We start from the raw sequence: 9,204 nt of genomic DNA, 5'->3' as shown, positions 1-9,204 counted from the left end.
CCGCTCTTGGAGAAGAGAAACAACCACGCTGCCAGTCTCTCAAAGGTTATGGGAAAGCCTAACAAAGTCAGGCTGCTTACAACGTACACCATTGACCACGTCGATAGTCATACCGGACTTTTCTTCTAGTAGTAATGTGATAGCATATATACTACTCAAAATTTGATAAGGATCGTAGATATTTTTCTTAATAAAAAAACAAAATAACTGCATAACTGGCAATATTGTGTTCAAGTGAAATAAAAAACGTCTCCAACACACTTGCACGTGCATTTCATGCCATGGGAAATGCGTTTCACATCGCAGTTCATGCTTTTGCTACCATTGCACGATTTCCAATCAGGCAACGGTGTCTGATTCATTCTGAAACTTTAAACTCAATTGAGTGTTTACACTACGTTTATCTACGCAATGCCCCCTCAACGTGTAAGGCGTCGCCTGACGACAGAACAACTGGGCAGATGTATTGGAATGCTTGATGCTGGCTATTCACAACGTGACGTTGCCAATGCACTAAACGTCAGCCAGAGCGTTGTAAGCAGGGCCTGGTCCCGATAGCAAAATTTTGGTACAGCAGCACACCGACATGGGGGTGGTCGTCAGAGGTCGACAACCCAACGCCAAGATCATTTTGTGGCTCTTCAGGCACGACGACATCCCTTCTGGACAGCAACCAGCCTACGTAACGACCTCCTGAACGCCTCGGGGGTGAATGTGTCCACTCAGACGATACGGAATCGTCTTCACAATGCAGGTCTCTACTCGAGAAGGGCATGTGTCCGAATCCCCCTGACTGTTCGACACCGGCGGGAGCGATTGGAATGGGCTGAAGATCATGTCACTTGGACACGGAACGATTGGGTTCCAGTTCTGTTCACCGATGAGTTCAGGTATTGTTTGGACTTTACAGACAGGAGGCAGCGGGTGTGGCGACGACAACGTGAACGTTTCCATGATGCCAACATCAGTGAACATGACCGTTATGGTGGTGGTTCCATCATGGTCTGGGGTGGAATCAACAGAGATGGAAGGACAGATCTTCATGTCCTGGAGAGAGGAACAATGACGGGGGTGAGGTACCGGGATGAGATCCTCGATGTGTACGTCAGACCCTACGCTGGTGCTGTTGGCCCTGAGTTCATCCTGATGGATGATAACGCCCGTCCTCATCGCGCCAGGGTGGTTGAGCAGTACCTTGAGCAGGAGACAATTGTCCGCATGGATTAGCCAGCGCGCTCGCCGGACTTGAACCCGATTGAGCATGTCTGGAACATGCTGCAGGTTGCCCTTTCACGCCGTAGAGCACAACCCACGACTTTGGCAGAGCTCGGACATGTCCTCGTGGAAGAGTGGAACAACCTTCCCATTGGGAACATCGGGGTGCTTATTGACAGCATATCTCGACGTTGTCAGGCCGTCATTGATGCAAGTGGGGGTCATACTCGATATTGACACTTCATCGACTAAGTGTAATGATGGACTATCCCTCTTAACTGTGTAATTCTTTCTCTTGTTTGCTGTTAACATTTTTTAATGAAATGCCTTTTGGTGTTTGCAGATTTCAAACATTCCATATTGATACAAGTTCATGCCGTTCATGAATTTTCATTCATAACATGATTAAACACGTTTCTGAGTCAGAGCCATGTCTTTTGTTATGTTTGTGGTAACTTACACACATATCACCTAGTGATCCTTATCAAATTTTGAGTAGTATATATTTGGCATATCAGGGCAGCTTGCAAAGACTTTACGAGACATCCATAGACAAAACGAATGAACAAATTCGAACGCCACTTGCGTACACTGAAAGTTTGTAGGCAGGTGAGTGAGTGAGTCCGTTGAAAGTAAACGTTAGCATTTTTTCAGCCATATGGCGACGAGAACAAGTTGCTATGTAAACAAGTGAGTCATGAATACACGGTTATTTATTTACAACTGTTGAAAACACCGGTTAAAAGTCGCCGGTACCCAAAGCTACGCCACCTTGCTGGGGATCATGGAAACTTCCACTACCACTTTTTCCTGTATGATACCCAGCAGACATAGGTCATCACTTTAGCTACTGGTGTCGGTGCACAATACAAGTCAATATAAAAAATGCTCAGCAATGAGTTGGCTTAAAACACAGGTTGAGTATACAGTAAACTACGTTTATAACGAACACGTTTAATACATTTGCTGTATATATGATGTTTATATGCTTATAACGAACTACGGATATAACGAACTAAACTCAGTTGCCCATTTGTGTTCTTTATAAATATTGGATTATGACCGTTTGAACTGTTCAAAATTATACAGGTTTCGGGGCTGAACTCGTTGTTGACGCCATATATGACAGGTTACTCAATAGTTGTGGTGATTATATAATGGATACATGCAGGCATACATTCCGCAAATGTCTTGTCTAAAGTCGCCTTGCGCTTAAAGCAATTTCTCATCATGCCAAAGACCCGGATGTGATTCCCCACATGGTTACTGTGTGTAAAGCCGATTTCTGGATTTCTCCACGTGATACTGCTAGAATATTGCAAAAAGCTACGAAAACCATACTAACTCACTCACTCACTACCAGTCAAAACAGTGTATTCTTCTTTAATGTCTTTTCGTACCAACCTTCCAAGGAGGAATATACAAAGAAATAGCAGTATTTGTATCACAGCTATTGTTGCGACAGAATAATGCAGCATTTGAGGTTCAAACACTGACATTAGTTGTCCTATAGTGATGGCCACCAGTGATGTCCCTGCTATGTCACAGAATGTAAAGGTCGCACAAACAGTATCGTTCAACCTAATATTTTCCACACACCATGCTATCAGTGCTGCATATATCGGACCATAGAACAGTGCGAGAATATTGGAACACATCCACAAATACGGTAAACTGCTTTCAGCAGTAAACACCAGAATAACAGATGCAGCCAGAAGCCCCGCCAAGCATGCTGTGATCAAACATGACTGGGAAACAACCAAGCTCAAAAACACACCCCCAACACGCCCCAACACTGTCACCGCATAAAACGACGATGTCATGAGGGCCAATGTGGTCTCAGGCATATGTAGACTGCTATGAATTCCAAACAGCAACAGCAGTGACCCGTAAACGAAATTTGTGCCACCCCCTATGAACATTAAGGATACAAGGAAACCGAGTAAAATAAGTTCCAGTTTCCCAAAGGATTTGTCTTTCTTCTGGGATGATTCCTGTTCCGTGTTGTTCTTTCGTCCATAACGTAGAAGAACCAGGAGAATGACAAGTATCAGTCCACATGAAGCAAAGATCAGATATGCGTAAATAATGAATGAGTCGGAGTTTCCACATGGGTCTGTCGTCACCTCCAATGCGTTGGCTGTGATGTTAAATCTGTTTCCATGGGGACTGATGTTGCTCAGAAAAGGGGAGATCATTAAGGGGGCGAGGATGTGTCCAGCACTCGCTGCCAGTCCCAACAAGTGGAAAGGTATGGTACTTTCTTGACTTAACTCACCAGTTGTGGCTACAACCGCTGAAACGATGACACATTTTCTTGACAGGAACATGGTGATTATAATACAAAATTTAATCATGTTTTCATCATTTAAAGGGATAGCGATTTGATCCTGCAGAGTGACGTAATCTTCCAACACCGATACTAGTCGTCTATGTTTGAAATACAAAACTAAATATATTTGACCCTTCAGTTATACAAAGTGTCAATTTGGTGAAAAGAAATTTTATTACTTATTTTCTAGTTTTGTGGGTGGCAATTGTAACCGGAACATGTGACATTGTTACCTATGACAAACGAAAGAAGCCACACACTACTAATTGAGTGAAGGCAAAGCTATCCTCATTCTGGATCATTGAGCATCACGTTTTTGGGTGTGTTTATCTAATGCTGCACTGAACAATATTCCAGCTTTATGACGGCGGTCAGCAAATGATCAAGTCTGGAACAGACAATATATTAATAGACATCATGAGCATCAATCTACACAATTGGGATACAATGACATGCAATAACTAAACAGCGAGCATGACCATGCAATCCTGTCGCCTCTTACGACAAGCATGGGTTGGTGAAGATCTCAATTCTTACCCGAATCTGCATGGGTCACTTTTCTTGGTCAAGCAGGGAAGCTATTGGTTATGATCACCACGAAGTGGTGCGGGGGATATAGGAACGCATTTCGTCCATCCGCCTGTCCGTCCCTCCGTCCGTATTATTCTCAAAGTGGGCAAATTTTCTCAAAAACTGTTTACGTTAGAGAAATGATTACAGTTTACAAACTAGTCGTTCCTGTTTTAAATGAGTTTGAATATTGTTGTCCCAATTTCGTTGTTTACAGAGTTATGGCCCTTGGTCCTTGCTTTTCCACTTTGTGCATACTGTGCGAGGTGGGGACAATTCTTTTGAGAAACTACTGAAATTACACGATTATTATATTCACTGCTATATGAAGAAACAAATTATGTGGCCCAGGGCGGGGGACAGTGACTTAGTTGAGTGTGGTTATCAGGCTTGTTATAAATAAAACATGCCTTACATTTTATTTATTCCAAAATATTCATTATTAAGATCGGTTGGTCACGAAAGTAAGTAGTAAACATGAAACTAGGTTTTACCACAGTTAATTCTATCCAAAGCAACCTCTGCTTACAGAAGAGGCGAATGAATGGAAGAAGGCGATGGTGACCACCGTTTTTGCATATCATTGTATCCCAATTGCGTGGATCACTGGAATAGTGCGTAGGAGTAGTGGACAGGTGTGCAGCGTTAAATAAACAAAAAACAAATTATCACACCTACTAACCGCTGTATGTAACACCGCCAGTCAGTCCCAATCCGGAACTTACAGCTGCAGCCACCCAGAATGAGGAACAGAGGGGTATTACCAACACTAGGCAACTGCTGACAAGGACACACACCATCATCAGTGTATACACATTAAACACTGCATGTACCGGCACGTACAGCACGCTGCCTGCTGCCTTGAAGCCAGCGTACACAGGAAACAGGGTGCTGATGGTCTGAACACTCACGGAGTACAGGCACTGAAGGTCCTGTAGACTTGGCCCAAAGCAGCTTTCAATGAGTCCCTGGAAAAGACGAATGATAAGCCTCGCGCAACCTTGGTTCAGTGGTCAAAATAAAAAAAAACAAAAAAAAAACATAATTGGACTACTTAATTTTATTTGTTGTTGTAGGCAAAATGGGTTGTGTTATTCATTTTATTTGGCTTAATAAATAATTATATTATATAGATAGCGAACAAAGAAACAAATCGTTGTGCAAATTGATCGAGTTCATCCCAGAGGGTTTGAGATCTGGAGATCTCGACGGCCAGGGCAAGTCGTTGATGTTGGCACTATGAAGGTAGCCGACCATGTGACACGAGCTGTGTGCAATGGAACGTTGCTCTGTTAAAACAGCTCCCTCTGGCGGTCAATGATTGGAAGAAGGTGAGGTTGAAGAATATGATTCATGTAGCGATTTGCTGTCAAATGTCACTGAACCACAACCAAGTCAGATCTCGTGGTGTGGGATATGCTCCCCGCACCCATCCCCCCCCCCCCCCCCTCAACACACACACACACACACACACACACACACACACACACACACACACACACACAATGATTACTCCTACCGAATTTGTCGAATGTGAGGCAAAACGTGACGATAAACACGTTGTTTTCAATTTCGCCAGTGAAGCAGGAAACGTGATTTATCGCAAAGCCACTGTAAGGTATGGCACAAACACAAGCGTCGCTGTCAATGGAGCTGCAAATCAGGGACGATAACTGGTCTTCAGCCTCGCGTAGATGGTCCTGAGAGTCTGGTCCGATATCCTCCACAATCCAGGGATGCGTCCTGCAGCCTCCGTAGCTGTGGCATTACTATGACGTTCGATCCTGTGCAGGGGTGGTAACTCTTGGTCGGCCGGTTCTCGAACGGTCAACAGTGGAATTGAACTGTGTGTATCGGTCACAAAGGCGGCAAATGGTGCTGTGGTGGACGTTGAAATGGCGTTCAACAGAAGACTGCGATTCCCTCTAAGGATGTTCCGATCGGCAGAGCCGAGTCTCGGCATTTTCGAACTTGAAAAATGTTGACAATTGAATGACAAATTATTGACTTATGCTTGTCGTTTGATAGCCACTACCGCGAAATACAAATGCCATAACTTGCACGTGCATTTTTCTTTACTGTTTCCCTCCATGACATTTTTTGAACAAGTGTGAAAACAATGTCATTTGAGGCATTGCGTATTGACGCACCGTTTGTCGAATATCAGGCCAACAACATTTTCCAACATATATCAGATTTATATACCGGATTTTTTGTGTAGTCAGGTTCAATGAACTACATACTACCTGGTCGTTTCTTTTTTTGAAGAGTGAATATGTACAAAAAAAGTAGAAGACAACACTTTCAATCCATGTTTACCCTACGGTTATAGATCAATCTATGTGAAAAAAGGACACAACCCGGTCAAAGAATCTTTATTTTATTAAAAAAAGAAATTCAAGTAAGCATTCCAAAGTCCAAAAGCAGCAACGGGAACCATACTTCCTGACAACTGTCACTATGGAAAGAGAAAATCACCCGATCCAAGAAATTAGATTTATTGGCAACGGGGAGAAAATAGTAAAACAAGGGAAAGAAAGGCATCAATTCAGGACATGATTGATAAACCCGGCATGGTTTTTATTATTATAAGAATACGAATATTTCATGATTTTCGATTCCATGCTCGTGGGTTTCACCGAAGTAGTAAACGTCTGAGACCTACATCTCTTCGGGTTTTCCTCCCACATGAAGCTGACAGGCCGTGATATAACCGGATTACTGTTAAAAGCGGTAAACCCAACTCACTCACTCACTCAAAATAATAAATAAATAAACTTTCCATCGCCCAGGCTCGGACATCTGCTGTGTTTTGTTTGTTTGTTTGTTGGTTTGAATATTGCAGCTGCATGACGGCGGTCTGTAAATTATTGAGTCTGGACGAGAAATTCCAGTGATTGACATCATGCGCAATGGCCTACGCAGTTGGGATACCATGACATGTATCAACCAAGTCAGCGAGCCTGACCACCCGATCTCGTTAGTCGCCTCTCACGACATGCGTGGGTTGCTGAAGACTAATAGTCTAACCCGGAATCTTCACGGGATGGGCCATCTGTTGAAGGAACCGTAGGATATTTTTCTCTTAAATAGTTCCTGAACCTTGCCAGAGCTCGTGCTAGTGCAGAGTTATGTCCCTTGTCGAGACGCTCTGTGTTAACTTCCTATTGTTACATGTAATCACTTCATCATTGGTTCCATACTTCAGTTCAACGCCGATAACTATATTGTAACAACTCACATAATACATGCATCATGTAATATTGAATTCAATAATTTATTAATCCGTTGTATATACATGTAATTCACTTTGTTCTCACAAACAATTCAAGATCCTGTCGTGAGAGCTCCAAACAGATTGCAATTTTGAAAAAAAAGTTTTAAAAGATTTAATGGAAGCATCAACGACGAATTCAGGTTAATTTGCAACTAACAAAAAGACAGACATGACAGTTTGGCATGGCGAGAAAGCAGAAACTAGTTCAGGAGCTGGATTGGCACTGTCTCTGCATTTTACAAATAGTGCACGAGCGTGTGAATTCAATACTTCCAAGGTGGACACAACGAGGTTCGCCTGTATTTCAGGTAATCAGAACTAATATGTAATCCAGGACATCGAGACAGGCTCCATTTAAACACAAGATAGACACAAGTTGTTGGCAGATGTTTGGCGTTACAGACGATACACATCAGTGATCTTAATCATATATATTTGAGACTTCTATATTCATTGCACTGTGGTCTATGGACATGATAAATAGTATTGCGGTACAATGTAGCTAAACAATACCAATACCACCATAAAGAAGGGGGTTGTTCTTATTATAGTCTGATTCAGATTTAAATTGAACCTTGTGAATATGTTCTGGCTAAATAGTTAGTATAGTATGAGGGATGGTCAAAGGGTTCTAAGTCTATCAAACAAAACCAACAATTGCGAAAGTGTTTTTAATATTATTTTTCAAAATAATCTCCCTGCTTTTCAAATCACTTCTTCTATTGATAGTGGAACGTTTCAATTCCAGAAGGAGCTTGTGAAGCCTACCTGACAAACCTATTCACCACAGCTTTGATATCATCGTTGTCGTCATAGTGTTCATTCAATTTAGGGATAGAAATCACTTGGTGCCAGGTCTGGCGAGAACGGAGGGTGAGGAGGCTTTTCAAGTCGAGAGGTGTGAGAAGAGGCATTGTCATGAAATTGTAGAACTCCAGCAGTCAACATTCATCGACGCTTTTCTTTGATAGCATCTCTCAGGCGATGAATCAGATCAGCATAGTAGGCACCGGTAATTGTCTTTTGACTTTCCAAGTAATCAAGAAGGATCACACCCATTGCATCCCAGACTTGAATTTCACGCCGCGATATAACTGTAATACTCTTGAAAGCGGCGTATAACCCAACTCACTCACTCACTCACTTTAATACGTTAGCAACAGACGGTTAGCAGGGAGGTAAAACATTGATTACTAGTACTCACGTCAAACGCCGACACGGCAAGCAGTAAGGCAAGCTCCGAATAGCGACATGTCAAATGTTGTACTCCGAGTTGGCGTAAGTTGGACATTGTTGACTGAATATTCCTTGTTTACTTGTCTGGACTACACTGGAAGTGATTGTTATTACGCGTGTTATAAGATCGCCCACAGCATGTGCACTATATGACGAGTAGGCGTACTGTGTGCATCATGTGTCGCCTGCTGTCAAGAGAAATCGATAAATTGTTCCACGGTTTGTTAGAGAATATTACATTTGTCAAGTTCAAATGCCCGTCGGGCAATTCATCCAATGCAACACCAGGATGCTCACACTATCACGAGGGAGCAGTCTGTATGCAGCATGTGCATGTTGAGGCCATACATATGTGTGCGATTTTTAAATACATATTTCAACTATCAGGATGATGTTTGTAATATTCATAATGAGATTTTTGGCGAGATTGAGCTATGTGCGCCCAACACTCAACTTGGGTTTATATTGCGAATATAGATTGTGTTAGTTGTTAAAAGCCGCAATCCATAATATTCCAACTATATGACCGAGGTCTGTAAATAATCGTGCCTGGTCCAGACAATCCAGTGACTGA

The 9,204-nt window shown here is 42.5% G+C and overlaps 1 protein-coding gene across 1 annotated transcript; it reads right to left on the bottom strand.

The window, feature by feature from the left end:
* Window positions 1–2,564: 2,564 nt before the first annotated feature.
* On the bottom strand, window positions 2,565–8,685 carry LOC139460414 (major facilitator superfamily domain-containing protein 4A-like). Its single transcript, XM_071241908.1, has 3 exons — window positions 8,599–8,685; window positions 4,800–5,085; window positions 2,565–3,511 (listed from the first exon to the last, which is right to left on the bottom strand). The coding sequence occupies exons 1-3, from the start codon at window positions 8,683–8,685 to the stop codon at window positions 2,565–2,567; spliced, it is 1,320 nt and encodes a 439-aa protein (XP_071098009.1).
* Window positions 8,686–9,204: the final 519 nt, after the last annotated feature.

Source organism: Haliotis cracherodii, unplaced genomic scaffold (genome assembly GCF_022045235.1).
Source record: "Haliotis cracherodii isolate W230 unplaced genomic scaffold, xgHalCrac1.p SCAF_14, whole genome shotgun sequence".
In the NCBI taxonomy this organism is placed as follows: domain Eukaryota; kingdom Metazoa; phylum Mollusca; class Gastropoda; order Lepetellida; family Haliotidae; genus Haliotis; species Haliotis cracherodii.
Note: the sequence above shows the minus strand (reverse complement) of the source record. Positions and strands in the feature narration are given on the sequence as shown.